Source organism: Oreochromis niloticus, linkage group LG19 (assembly GCF_001858045.2).
Source record: "Oreochromis niloticus isolate F11D_XX linkage group LG19, O_niloticus_UMD_NMBU, whole genome shotgun sequence".
NCBI classification, from domain to species: domain Eukaryota; kingdom Metazoa; phylum Chordata; class Actinopteri; order Cichliformes; family Cichlidae; genus Oreochromis; species Oreochromis niloticus.
This window is the reverse complement of record NC_031983.2, coordinates 14,977,650-14,992,830: the sequence shown is the minus strand read 5'-3', so window position 1 is coordinate 14,992,830 and position 15,181 is coordinate 14,977,650. Positions and strand designations below refer to the sequence as shown.

Sequence of the window (15,181 nt, the reverse complement as noted above, 5' to 3'; positions counted from 1 at the left end):
TGAGGAGGATGGTGGCAGCACAGAGCAGAGTGACATGTGTGTCTGTGTGTAAAGCTTTGGGACGTGTGTGTAAGGCGTTTACCACAGTCGGCCACATTCATGTGCTCATGGTAATCTTTGGCACACACATGAATGATTGTGTCACGTCCTGAGAAGCAGCGTTTCTCTTCATAATCCCAGCAGCTGGCAGCAAGGAAATGAATGGAGGGAGGTGACGAGGATAAGAGACATCGTAGAGCAGGCCAAGGCTCAGTCGGGCATGGATTGCATTTTCCCCCTGACAGAATTGATAAAAGGCACCAGGGACTGGCTAGGATCAGCTTAGCTCCCTCTCACCCTGAGACCAGGCCCAGCATCTGCGCTCAGGCTCTTAAGTGACTTCCAGCCAGTTTAAGTGACCCTTAAGTGTTTGCCTTGTTTTGCATTCATGTAATTGTGACATGTGTGGTCATAGCCGATGTGCAGTTGCCTTAAAGAGCATGGTGGTCGTCTTAGTGAGATCATCCACTGTGACATGCTGTTTAGAGATGAAGCCTGCTTTCAGTTACTGCCGAAGTTTGTGTGTTCTTTGTGTGTGGGTTTTGTGCTGGACAGGAATACAATTTTTTTTTTTTAATTTAAAGCGAAGAAGTTCAATAAAAATGTGTGAAGCAGTGGGTGCCACCTGTGACTGTAGAGATGCTAATGAAATAACACACACACAATCTATTAGAAGTGCGGCATCCTCAGATGACCCTTTGTGTACCCTTCACTCGCTTTGCTGCACTGCTTTGAGCAGAGCAGGGCTGTAACTCTTGTATTCTGTTTATAAGCTGTTTGGAAAGCTACTAAATTAATTAGGCTTCCCCCTGGTGGTCAAGATGACTCACTGATGACCTTAGCAGACACAAATTAGCACACCCACTGACATGCACATAAAGAAGTGTGAGCACAGACGAACACTGAAACTCAGTGACACAAAAATAGGACATTTTTCAAATGATTTTTTTTCTGCTTTCATTTGGTGAACACATTCAAGCATGGCCATTCAGTCTGTCAGCAGGGAAAGAGGACAATGGCAGACTTACTGTTAAATTTCGATGTGATGACTGCAGTCGGGGGAAATCAGCAGCAAGTCCAGATTAAATTATTATTATTTTATTTATTTATTTTAGCTCTCCTGTTTGGAACACAGTTCATGTGCAAAACTTCCTCAACATGATTGCCTAATCATATTTGTGCAGGTGCCAACAGTAATCTTGTGCCAGATATGTATTTTTTTTTTTTTTTAAAACTACCAGTTGAAGTTGAAGAGTAGTCATCAGTTTGTTTGCGCTGCTGCTCTCACTGCTGTTTAGGATTTTTAAGTTAGTGGACAGAGAGGAAATGAAATCTGGCATTGACTATTTGAGCAGCAGACAATAGGAGATAAAGTGTTGCTGCGCGTTAAACTGATTTCCCAATAAAACAGTTAAAATGGTTGTCTTAACACGGAGAGACAGCGGTTCTACAGTTTGTGCTTTTAAAGATGATAAAAAGAAGAACCCTTTAGTCTTTTAAGAAAAAGGGGGAGGAAGCACGAGAGGATAGAAAAGAAGCAAAGGGGAAAATGTCCCTTTTATCCCCATCTGCCCACTTCTAAAGGATAGGAAAGTGTAATGAAAGATTATTAGACTGGGGAATTTCACCATCCTTTTTACATTTCTGTCTGATTTCCCAGAGTCCTCCCACTGAAAATCCATGCATGTGTGGCTTGCTGATACAAGTCTAGGCTCTCCCAAGAAAACGGAGAATGATGTTCCAAGTCTCCTGTTTTGTGTTGTTGGCATCTACTCACCTGCCGTGGAACATTTGTCATCATTCATACCGTTTCCCCATCCGTGGAACTCTTGGCATCTACTTTTTCACCTCTCTGTTTTCACTTCCATTTAAAAACTCCCTTTATTCATACCATATCCTTAGGCTGAGGTTACGCTCTCTCTTTGGGGCTTTCTCTGTCAGATCACCTATGTTTACCCTGCTCAGGTTTCACCAGTAGATAATTAGATTGTCCTGGTGCCTGGATGCAGTGCAGCATGTCAATTCTACCAAAATAACTTGCCTTGCCAGCACACTCCTACTCTAATTCCCTCAAGTGTGTCCCTCTTCTGGTCTGTGTGCCCCACATCTGTCTGTAAATGTGTTTGTGTATGCGTGCACCTCCATCACTCAGTCTGCCTGCGCGTCTGTCTCCCCCACCCCCTCGCCATTCTTCAAAGTCAGCCATTTCCCGATGTCGTCAGCGGTGCAGAACACTGCGAAGCGTCACTGTGGTGACTGCATCTTGACTGACAGCTGAGTCGCAGGCTATCTGATAACTTCAACCTTCAATTAAATGCTATCTGTGGCTCCGCTTCTCTTCCAAGCACACGCTCACATACACATTGATAGGCAGCTGACTGACAGCTCAGCATGTCATTTCCGTTGACCTTGAGGCATCTGATAGGATGTGTGACATATCTCTTTAAGATGGTGTCTGTCTCCACTTTATTCCCAGTGTATTTGTATGTGCCAACTCTTAAATGCCCAGGTGGGTTGTGGGCAGGTCACCTGGTGTTGAGAAATGCTTAGGACTGAAAACACACGCGAGAGGTGGGGGGAGACACCTCTGCTGTGCTGACTCTGTGAAATGAGACCCTCAGTTGGATGTAAGCTGTTGAGCAAGTGGTAAACAGGACTGTCTGAACTCGTCTCAAGCTCGGGGGCATCCAAAAGACGAAAATGATCACTTGAATAGCCAAAATTGTTTATTTAAAAAAAAAGAAGAAAAAAAAAAAGAAGGGACACCCCACCTAAGGCTCTGCTGTTGGTCTTTTCTGTTTGTCTAGTGTTCTGGGTGTTGTCATGGCACTTAAGGTTGTTTACCTCAGTAATGAAATCCTTTTAAGCCCCTGTCCCATTTCCGCTCTCTCACCACACCAGCTGTCTCCAAAGCAAAGAACCTCACAGGAGCAGATGTTTGAAGTCCATGCGAGTTTCTATTTTTTTTTTTTTTTTTTAAAGTTTCTAAAAGCAAATTAGCCGATCTGTAAACTGCAAATAACTTGTCTCCTTAATAGAAGCAAATAGTTTCTTTAGTTATATTTGGAGGAAGCACCGGGGAGATCACCAGCCTTTCATTGTTCCAAAGGATTTAAGCTTCAGATGAGGTTTCTAACTGTAAATCGTTTTGCAAATTAAAAAAAAGAAACTAGAAAGATACTATATTTTCTATACATTAATGAGTTGGTTAAAAAAAAAAAAAGAGAGAGAGAGAGGGAGAAAAAGTCCATTAACTATTTGAGTTCTGAGTGTGTGTGTGTGTGTGCGTGTGTTCGTGTGTTCTGTTGGATCATGGTGCTTCACTGCAAGGCACCCAGATTTGCGAACAGCAAAGAAAGAGGCTCTGGTGGTTTGAGCAGACAGAATGTCCTGGCCCTCTCTCTTTCACTGCGGAAAAATTGCCCGGCCAAAGCAGCCAGGTCCCTGCACAGGGAAAGTCATTAAGCTTGCTCCCATGAGGGTGTCATCACTTATCATGCCAGCTCCTGATATCCTTCTGACCCCCTTAAGTCATTACGAGTCCTGGAAATGTACCGCCCCGCACCTCACCTCGGCACACTGGTAGAGCGGCAGAGAGGAGGATTTTGATAACTGTAGCTAGCCAGCCATGCATGATGCTGATAATTTGATGAACGGATGGTTTTCCAGTTAGCCGTTTGATAAGAAGGTAATTACAATAATAATTTAAGCAGCGAGAACTCTATTTGTTGTTGTCAGTTAAAATGACGAAGAGCAAAAGTATAAGCTATTAGATGTGCTTCCGTTACTGCACTAATGCCAGCTTGTGTAGCAGCAGCTTGTGCTTGCATACTTTGGGTGGATGGTGCCACGTGCTGCTTTGGCCCATCCGTCTGTGCATCATTAAGCTGACAGATACGGAGGGTGAAAAGTGAGAATCAAGGACAAAATGAAGCAGGTCGACCACACCGGAATCAAAGGCTGCACTGGGGATGTCGTGTCAGCTTGTATCAATAGTGCTACACTACCTGCATACATATACTAGATCACACTGATACAGGATTTTTGAGCAAATACTAATATCCATGCCTTTGACTTAATAAAAAACAAACAAAAAAAACAAAAAAAAACCGAGACAGCTGGCAAGACCTGTCCTTTTTGGACTCTGGCTCAGGTAATAGAGCGTTTCGTCTAACAATCGGAAGGTCAGTGGTTTGATCCCAGAGTGTCCAAGTCACCCCTGATGGGTCCATCAGTTTGCATGTGTGCGATAACTGGAAAGCACTTGAAGGCACGGGAAAAAAAGCACTGTATCAATGTGTGGGAGAAAATCACTTTTAATCCTTGAAGAGTGCTGTTTAAGTTACCGGTATTTTACAGCTGAACAAAAATCTTGGATGTAAATATCGACTATACTAGTTTGGTATCTGTGTCAGTACCAACATTATTTGTTTTATTTAATTTATTTTTTATTTTTATGAAAGAGAATCTCCTGAAGGAATCATCAATTTATTTGAAATAGCTCATAATGAGACACACTGCTGGGAGATCTAATACGCCAGGATACATGCTGGATATCAACATCAACATTACAGAAAGCTTAACAGGAAGTTGTTGCATCACAGGGTGTTGCTAGCAGCAGATCAGGCTATGAATGTGTATGACTAGCTGTTATCAGTTACATGGTTGGCTGTCATATTATGAATCAGTACAAGTGAGTAAAGAAGCTGATGGCTAATCAGCTGATGCAAGTGTGATTTCACTGCTTTACCTGAATTTGCATAATTCTGTTAAACTGAATGGATATTGATGAGGTGTGACTAACCGGCATCAAGTTTTCCTGAGAAAGCTAGCATCATGCGAATAACAGTAATCCACATCTTTCTCAGCCTTCTATTGATTCATTGTGATTATGTAACGTTTAACCATAGGGGTGAGGCTGAATGTAACTGAGCATGTTTCTACTTATTTGTTTTTTATCCCAGCTGCTCGTTTATCTAAAGGGTTACAAACTTTGCTCCATGCTTCTTTTACTCACATCTTCCAAACTTTGAGCCAACATCAATCTTTATGCTTTCCATCTCTCCGTCCTCACTCGTCTGTATTTCCACCCTGCCTGCAACCCCGAAATAAACCCAAACAGAATTATCAAAGGAGCTATGGATTAGGCACTAAATGCTGGGTGTGCTGAATAGAGAGCTTTGAAGTCTGTAGGGCTTTGAGGCATAAATGTCACCACTGGAATCTAAGTCTAATTTTCACTCCTTCGTCAGCCTATGGCCTTGTGTCCCCTGTCCCCCCTGAACATCAGGTATGCAGGTTTCAGTAGTTTATACACCTGTCTGCTCCATCTCATATTCCTTCTATCCTGTTTTATGGCAGGGGTAGGGATCAGGCAGTAGTGTAAAGGTAAATATGATGGATTATTTCAGTGATGCAACAAAGATAAATGAGTGATTAAAAGCAGGGAGGTTGTCTGTGATTAAATAAAAGACCTGTCCACTACAGGGGTGGGAGTCACAGATAAGCAAAGGAAACGCCAAGGTCCTGTTTACTTGGACAAAGAGGAAAAGGAAGCCCACAGAGTTTCCAGAAGCTATGAATGGAAAGGAGGATATGGAAACAAAAGGGAGGTATTTTACCAACTAAGCAGGCTGGTAAACTCTGTAAAGCCTCCATAAACTGTTACATTTTGTCTCATTTTTCCAAAATATCTTGGGTTGGAGGAAATGGGAGTTTTGCAATAAATGGTTGGTATCATTGTTTCACAATAATGCTTTCAGACTTTGAGGGAGGCTTAGAGTAAAGTAAGTGAAAAGATGGGGGAGAGATGATGGTGCCTGGTGTAACCAGGTTCCTCCTTTCCATGATGCATTGCACTGAATGAACTATTCCTCATTTCCATAAGCCCAGCAAGGCTGGTTAATAAGTGATTGGTATTCTGCTCCTGGCCTGGCCCGTCTCTTCGATAAGCCGTCCACGCACACAGTCAGAACCCTCAGCATGATCTCATTTCCTGTCTCCCCACCACCACAAACAAACGCCGTCAAAGGCACAATTGTTCTGCTTCTGTGAGCATTGTTGGTGGAACTGCTGTTGTTTCTCAGTAGTTCACACAAAACCCGTGCAGCTCTGTATGCCGAGGGTGTCTGCAAGAGTTCACCCCATACATTGTGTCTCACACGCGCTCACAAACACACAGTGACAGAGACGTAGATGCACACAGCATAACCCGCCTGTGGAGTAGCGATAACTGGGACTAAACAAAGGCCCTTTAATGTCAGTGTAAGCCTTTGTCCTGGAGGGGGCTTTGTGGGTATGAATGTGTGCGCATCTGTATGTCTTTGTGTTAACACATGAACTATGTGTGAATACTGTATATGTTTGTATTTTTGTTGTTTGTTTTTTGGGGGGTGTAAACTTTGAGAAAACTCAGATAACGTGACACTGAACTCAAGAACTGAAGAGAAGACTTTGTCCTCTATAGGTTCCAATGCAATTTTCTACTACTGTAAATAATCTATCCCACCCCCCTCCTTTTTCTTTTTAGTGAGGAAAATCATAGATCTGTTGACAATAATCAATAATAAAGCTCTGGAAGTCCAGACAAGAGAAATGATGGCTCCCAGATGTTTTTTAAGCCCTCAGTCTGCAGAAGCATAGAATTGATTTAACAGCAGGAAGACAGAAAATGAAAGCTAGTTTGATAGTTTAGCAGGCCCGGGTGAAGACTGGATAGTGCATTTGGCAGTCAGGGCACGGTATCCGTCCTTCTCCTCTGTCTGGCTGTACTGAGTGTAGTTCCTGGCAGAGTCGGTGGCCCTGTACCCTTCTGATAACTCACCCGCTTGGCTGTTCATTGTCTCTACATTCCAGTGGCTGAAAATGGAGGTCGCTTTTTTCTAAAAGCATATCAACATCCATGAAAAGCGTGTCAAACCCTCACTGCAGACCAGGGAGCAAAGCGAGCCATCCACTACAATTAAAATGCCGAGCTTTATTCTATTACTGAGTAAATGTGGCTTCACTTTTTACAGCAGTGTTACATTTCAAATTGCAAAGTTTAACTATGATGAGTGGCTGCTTTGTTGAAATGATCGCATAGTCAGGTCACAGCAAAAAACTGAGGTGTACTGCCAGCTTAACAAATATATATATTTTTTAAACTTATAGGAAGAAATGTGAAGTGTGCAAGCAATATATGGACATGTGAGACAAAGCCAGACGAGGCACGTGGCGTTTAAATAGCTGTGGAGAGTGCTCGCTGGGTTTTCTGCGTTTCCACCAGTCTTACTCAGCTGTACACAGGAACCCCTGCAACACAATAGAGACAGCACCACCGCAAGAGGGCCTGGGGCCATAACAATCCGCACACTTCTTTTATCTGCAAGGACCCGTCAGATGGAGTTGAGTAGTTAGCTTGTCTACCTGCAGAGTGTGAAAAATGTGAGAATGCGGCGGTGCTGGCCTTTCTTACTCATAATCATTTCCCAAGTAGTGGTAAAACAAGATGTGGCATCATCTCTAACTTTTTCCTTTCTTTATTTCTTCCTGCTTTCCTCCTTCGTGTCACTGCTCTCTGACAAACGCAGCATAATCATGTTCACATTGTACACCTCTGCTGTAAATAGGTGAGTGGTTCGACTAGTTGCCACCTCAGAGTTTTAATCAGATATTCTCCTACCCCCTTCTATAATCCGATGATTCAAGCTTGCTGTGTAATTCATCTACTGTATGTATTTAATATATTCGCGGTGAATAAATCTGTCAGGTTTGGGACTGATGGGTTATATTGTAGGTTTTCAGGCCAGTGGGAGCTGTCACATGTCATATCTGCACAGAAATCTACATATACATTTAGATTTTTTTCTTTCTCTTTAAACTTGGATTTGTTAATTTGATAGCAAGCATTTTTCAAATATGTCACCACTGTTGTTAGCAGAGTGTAACACACGTCACTGTAGCTTGAGTTTAGTGGGTTAGAAACTGTGTGTTTGTGTGGTATGTGTAGGAGTACCACAGTACTGGGGGTTCACCCTCGTCTACAGCGGGAGCTGTGATACAGACAGACAGCTCTCTCTTCTGTGCTCCTCGAGGCTGTGCATGCATGTGTGTGTGTGTTTATGTACAAGTCAGAAGCAGGCCACCATACCTCGTTGGTGGCTGACCTCCGAGGACAGGTGTCCTTACATCCTTCAGCTGGCACACGCACACACACAAATGTAGCCCCTGTGCCAGTTTCCTGCATTAGAGTTAACCAAACAGACAGTTGCCTTGTGACAGAGAAAAGCACGCTTGAAGCCTGTGTAGCGGCGCACCATGATCGTCTGTGGGGGACTCCAGCCACAGGGTGTGTCTTTCCTGTTAGAGACAGGCCAGGGATGCAGGCAAAACCCACCGACAGGGACAAGAAAAACAAAAGGCCCGGAGTTTTCGATTGTCCTCAGTAGCATTTATGTTGTTTAGGGGAAATACTGGCAACATCACATTAAATTTGTAATCCCTCTGTAATTAAATGTGACTCCTCTGATAGCCTTTTGGATTTTGCGGAGGCACTGGTGCGGTGGCGTGCGTAAGCAGATGTGACTGCGTTTTAAGAATTTAATGCTGTGGTGTCACAGCTCATTGCGACAGCCCAAGAGACGAATAGTTGTGCTTCTGATTGTCAAGGAAAGCTTTCCGCTACGCAGTGAGCATTTTCAGGTAGAAAAAGAAGGGGGGAGGGGGCATCTCTTACCCATCATGCTCTCTACCAGCCGTTGCATACGCTATTGAAACCTGGGTGGTTTGTTTACCTTTTTATACATCACTGTGCTCCTCCTTACCTTCTGTTTTTGTTCTGGCTGAAAATTGATTTGGATTATTCCAACATGTTTTCTCTTTATCCTGTTGGAAACCAGTTTCATGTCAAGAGGATTATGTTGGCAAATTTGTTTCCTTGTGGTACAAAGCTCCAAAGCCACTCACCAGTGAAAGGGGGGCCATGATAAGAAAATTGTGTCAAAAACACACTGCCATACTTCACAAACCCTAGCACGCTTTCCACCTCAATTTCCCTTGTTCCTTTTCCACCATGCCCACCCAGACTACACCCCCTGTAGTTAATATTCTATTTTTTGTTTGAGATCATTTTGACATCTATTGGGGCAAGCCAACCTCACTGTGGTCTGTGATTGTGCTCTCATTGTGGTGAAGGGACAAAACATACAACCAGTGCAGCTATTTTAGCACAGTTTCCAGTCAAATAGGTGGGGAAAAAACTACAAAGAGGAACTGTGTCTGCTGGTCACCAACTTTTCCTTTCCTACATTTAGCAGACAGCAGATTGTTTGTGTCAGACAAGGGGAAAAATCTATTTTGGGTTAAGCATGGCCTGGTAGATCACAGAAAATGCATGATGGACGGCACCTGCACGCATACTCACTTAACTAAGGTGGACATTACACTGAATAGGGAACTGGCAGGGTGGGGTCAGTTTAATATCCTGTCAGACTGATATGGACTTTTGTGTTCTCAGACACAAATCCTCCAGTGTTGTTGTCGAGAAAAATTCAGAGCTGTAGTGCAGGTGTGAAAATGGCTCCTGAAAGGCTGAAAGAGTGTAGTTTTGGCTGTGCATGTAGTCTTTGTAGCAGAGGCGTGATATCCAACAAAGCTGAGGTCATGCTTTTTAAAAGCTCATGGAAACTGCTTATTGCTTATGAAGGGTTTCTCTGAGGTAAAGAAAATGTAAATTTTTCTGTCTTTTATGTGTCTGTATATAGACTCACAAGGTTTTCTCTCTCTCTATCTGCAGTATAACTTTGTGGGGAGAATCCTTGGCCCGCGGGGACTCACAGCCAAACAGTTGGAAGCAGAAACGGGATGCAAAATCATGGTGCGAGGAAAGAGCTCCATGAGAGACAAAAAGAAGGTAAGATCATCAGTGGCAGTGTGCCTGGTATATGCAAAAGGAAAACTCATATTTTATAATTTTCACACAATATTGTGAAAGTTTCTGGGCCAGTGGTCACACAAAAAGCTTCCCTTTGGTCTTGAAGAAACATGAAGCAGACACGCGCTTAGCTAATGCCCAGAGGCTGCATCCTGACATCCGATAGTGCTGTTTGCAAAACGCTGTGCAGTGGAAAGTATTGAAGCCAGTAGTAAACCAGTCGGCCAAGGCCAGGAGCAGCCACTATTTCTGGATGTACCGAGCTGACTTTGGAGACCTATAAGGTCTCTGCATATCCACAAAGCAATGAAGTTGTGCAAAACAATACCACCTTTTGTGTTATTTTATTTACAAATTGTGCTTTTTAGATAAACAAAAATGAAATGATGTGAAATATTTTGAGCCCACAGCCATAAAAGGCCTGGAGTATTGATGTTGTCTCTCTGTGCGAGTGACATGGACACGATAACTCCAACGAGACGACGTAGGAGTTTCAAATTGATATACCATAGGTGTGTGACCTAAAAATCTCAGACACGGTCAAAGTCAGATGCCAAGTTTGCTGAAATTCCTATCATAACTCAATCCCAAAGTATGGCTGACAACAAGACAACAGCAACAAAAATGCACCCTGAAGGAAGATTTCAAGTCTGTCAGATCAGGTTTAGTGATGCACTTAAAATAAGAATACTTTATTAATCCCTGAGGAAATTGTGTGGAAGTTAATATAAGGACAAATTGACAGTTTTAAAATGTGTTGTTTCAATTAACTGTGCAAATTTTGCCCATCTGCCTCAAAGCCTCTTATAAAGGCTGCTTTTGACTGTATTTAATTAACTCATTATTTATATCTCATTTTTTAATTTTCCTTTTCTTTGTACTTCCAATTGCTCATCATCATATTGGTGACTCTTTAGGTACACCTTGCTAGTACCAGATCAAGCCCCCTTTTGCTTCAGTAACAAGGCACTTTTACCCGGAGAACTGCTTCTCACTTTATATTTTGTCTTTTTCTGACCAATTTCTGTAAACACTAGAGATTGCTATGTGGGGAAATCCCACAGATCAGCAGTAGATCAACAGTTTCTGAAACACTCACACCAGCCTGTCTTGACAACAACAAACATTCCATGTTCAAAGTCACTTAAATCACCTTTCTTCCCCATTCTGGTGCTTAGTTTGAACTTCACCATGATGTCTTTACCCAACTAAATATTTTGAGTTGCTGCCATGTGATTGGCTGACTAGATATTTGGCTTAACAAGCAGTTGTACAGGTGTACTTAAAAAGTGATCAGTGCATTGACACAGTGTGATGAAAGCAGCTGTAATTTAACAGTTACAGAAGTGTCTTTTGTCCATGTCCAAATACTTACCTTTCTCCTACATGAAAAAAAAAAAGTCCAGCAGTTACAAAATAGTCCAGTAGATCATACAGATTCCAGCTGAGTCATATGTTAGAGGATCCAGTTTGCTGCAGGCCCGGTGTTTTCGCTCCACTTTCCTTTTTTTCCCTTTTTTTCTGGCTTCCTTCATTTGTATTTTAATTTCTATCTTTCCTTCTCATTTCCATTTGAGTAAGTTCATTATCACAGAACAAGATGGAGATGCTCAGCTGCGGCGTCTTCTTTGGAATTAGATCCCGAAGTAGTTTAATGGGACCGAGCATGCTCATACATGTACCAGCCCACACATCCTTTTGTTTTAGCTCATTACGTGAATCCATGATTGCCTCCCTTATTTCTTACTGTGTTAAAAGTTAATGACGTGTGCCAGTTTGTTTTGTGTGTGTGTGATGCTGTGATGGGACCTGTCAAGGCAAATATTACACACATAAACAAGCAGGATCATTTCTCCACTTGATATTTAGAAATTAAATGATCTCATGTTCAAAATGCTTCACAAATGGCCCTGAATACTGTGTCTACATAGAAAATCTAAGTAAATGAGGAAAAGGTTTTGTTTCCTCCTCCAAATCCATTATAGTTCATTTTAAATTTTTTTCCCTAGTATTGTGTTTTGATTTTAACATACACCCATGCAGAGCTGCAAAAAATCATTATTTAAGATGATTACTTATCGAGATTAAAAACATTATACATTTATGAAATTTAAAAACTTTTAACTGTGGATTTCCTTGAACTTTAAATTTAATTAAACTGAACAACAAATAAGTGAATGGAAAAAAAATGAGGTGGTAGGATTGTTTTGATGGAAGTTGAGCTCACTAGTCTCCACTTCAGGAGTTTGCTGGTCTGGTCTCACCTTTGTTGAGGAAAAGGCATTTGCTGGACTCATAAAAAGAGACAAAACCAGAACACCATTACAAAATTGATTGCAGCACAATAATTCCCTATCTCGATTGTCTTTTTTTTAAACAAAATTATGACTGAAGATTTAATTACATTAATCACTCAACACTCCACTAGTGTCCTTTTTTTCCCCATTAATGTTGCGTTACACTGCATAATGGGGAAAACGCCTAATAATGTGACTGTTTTTGGATCCATAAATCATAATAGATACTATGAGATTTGTTTACAGGACCCCAAAAGCTTTGAAGTGTCTCATGGCTGTGGCTCAGCTGCAAATAAAGCTGCGTGAGGAGCTCCCAGTCACTGCATTCTCAACCTCAGTATTTTCAGCTTGATGCCCCGTGGCAGAAGAGGATGCCACGGCAGCAGCTTAGCCAGTGTGTTTATTCAGGATCCATTAGCAGCAGCATTTTTATGCTCTCAATAATTCAGCTGGTTACTCCCTCTTGGGTCGCACTCCCTGACAGGGAGTCAGTTCACTGGAGCTACGGAATGGGAAAGAGAAGTAAAGAACAATAGCGAGAGAAGAAAAGCAGAGAATAAAATAAGAGGGAAAGAAGCAGGTGAAGAGAAAAATAGCGTAGACGGATGGATGATGAGTGATGGAGATTTTTGTAATCCTGAACATCTAATCACACCAGATTATAATTATTTGTTGTTTATTTATGTAACAACACATATCGTTTTGTTTTAGGCTGCCTGACATAAATTTACTTTGCATTGCAGTCTTCTTTTGTTTGCTGTAGTATTTTGTGTGCAAATTAAAAACTGTAGTCATTTAATTGTTTCCAAGCACAGTATTTAAGCATAGTTAAGAAATGTCTTTAGTCTAATGATGCAGTATTGGGTTATTTAGAATAGAATATCTAAAGTAGAAACTGAAACATGTTGGACAAGATGGGAAAATAAAGTGATTTTCATGAATTTTCCCTAGAACAGCTGAATTACTTGCCACTGAGTAATAATCGAGTGCAAACCGTTCTTTCTTAAATGTTAATATTTTTTTTTTTACTGAAGAAAAAAACCACTAGAGAAAAATCTGTTTTGTGCCTCTGACCGAGTCACCATCGACATTTCCTCAGGACTGAGGCAATATATTTCTGTAATGACACACTCTTTGTCAAATGAGTTGCAGCACGGCCAGTGATGTAACGATTGCACGCCTGCACACCGTAGTGTTGACGCTAAAATGATGTTGGGCAGCCATAATGGACAGAGCCCAGCAGAAGTATATTTATCATTTATGGTTTGGCATGGTAGGCAAATACAGAATATGAAAATAGTGAAATTACTACAAATGTCTGTGTGTATGTGCAGGAATCTGAAATCCAGCTTCAATAGGATGAGACAGGGGAGTTTAACACATGAAAATAACTTGTGAGGTCTCTATAAGAGTGACTGGTACACGTAGATTTTTGCAACATCTCTGAATAGAGAAGTATGGTTGGAAAGATGAAAGATTTTCTGACACACTCTCTTTGCAGCCATATTCCAATCAGATTTTCACCTGACGTGGCAGCTTTGGTCTCTGTTTTCCACTCCTGCAGTCGCGCTTAATGCAAAACAGCAAGAACAACTGCAATTAAATTACAGGTACGCTGTATCGACCGCTGCACAGGCAGAAAAGGGATTTCCCTTCCCTTTTGCAAAACCAATTCCCTAATTCTATTTTGGCTGCTACACGGTGAAATTACGTAGATGGCTGTTTTATTTAGAGTCGCACTAAATGTCCTTTCAGACTTGCACTTTGAAAAATGTTCTCTATCAAGTGAATTTGCTTTGATTTGTTTTTTTTGCTGATTGTCCCAAAACATAATGGCTAAAACTGTGCTATCAGCACAGTCACTGATGGAATAGAATCGGACTCCAATTTGAGCCATCAACTTGTGCCAGCCCATAGACAGAGTCACACTACAGCTCTACAGCCCCTGCATTTATTGCTTAAGAGTTAATATGTGACATTGGCAGTCAATACACTGAATTCCATTAGTCTGCTGGCTCTGCAGCAGACCTACTTGTTTTGTTTACATTTTAATTAATTTCTTTTCTTTAACTCCTCATCTTTGGATGCACTTCGATAGAGCCACAATAGCTTGATTGTACTTAAGTCTTTAGAGTCCAGGTGTTACTTTAGTTGCCTTGGAGTTTTTCCTCTGCAAATGGCTTTAGGAGGTTAAAAGGTGACTGTCATAGAAAATGACTAAGGCAGTCATTTAGTGTTGTACATTTCTAAATTATATACAAAATCCAATTTCACTTGTGAACATTAATATTTGATTGTGGAAGAAGCACAGGCTGTCAGGCTGATTATACACCAGAAAAGCTGGTAGACATTGGGGCTGCGCCTCGGTTAACTTGGCACCATCCAACCGCAAAAGGGCACACTGTGAGAATAGCAGAGTCTACATGCAGGTATTACGGCTTCACGCTTTCACGCTTTCAGTGCACAGATGCTGGTGCATGGAGAGAGAAAGCAGTGAATAATTTAGTCTACCTTAATTAGTTAATATTAATGGCTGGTTATTAGCAATGTTTACCTTAAGCTGAACAACTTAAGGTAAACAATGTCTGCCTGGGTCTTTTCTCTCATTTTATATTTATAGCTCTAACTCTTTCAAGCTGTTTTTATGTTTTTGAATTTATACTTAATCACTGTAATGACCAACTGTTAATAATAGTTTAGTAAGATTAGTTTGGTTGTTGTAGCTAATGGATAAAATACACCCTAAAAACAATATGTCGCATTGCTTAGATCCTGTGGGGTCACTTGAGGCCTGGTTTGCAATACACTGACTGAAACTGAATGCCTAATGGACACAAAGTGTCGCACAAAGTCACTTTGACTTTAAAATGAAATCAACATCCATATGGTATTGATGGCCGAGAGAATGATTTGTACTCCCTGCAGTCTGAAA

At 41.5% G+C, this 15,181-nt stretch overlaps 1 protein-coding gene across 1 annotated transcript in view; it reads left to right on the top strand.

Annotated features, from left to right (window-relative positions):
• The window catches only part of qkia (QKI, KH domain containing, RNA binding a), an 80,035-nt gene that overhangs the window by 30,395 nt on the left and 34,459 nt on the right, over positions 1-15,181 (top strand). Inside the window, 1 exon segment of the mRNA XM_005463967.4 lies at positions 9,815-9,931. Within this exon segment, the coding sequence (XP_005464024.3) occupies positions 9,815-9,931 (117 nt within the window).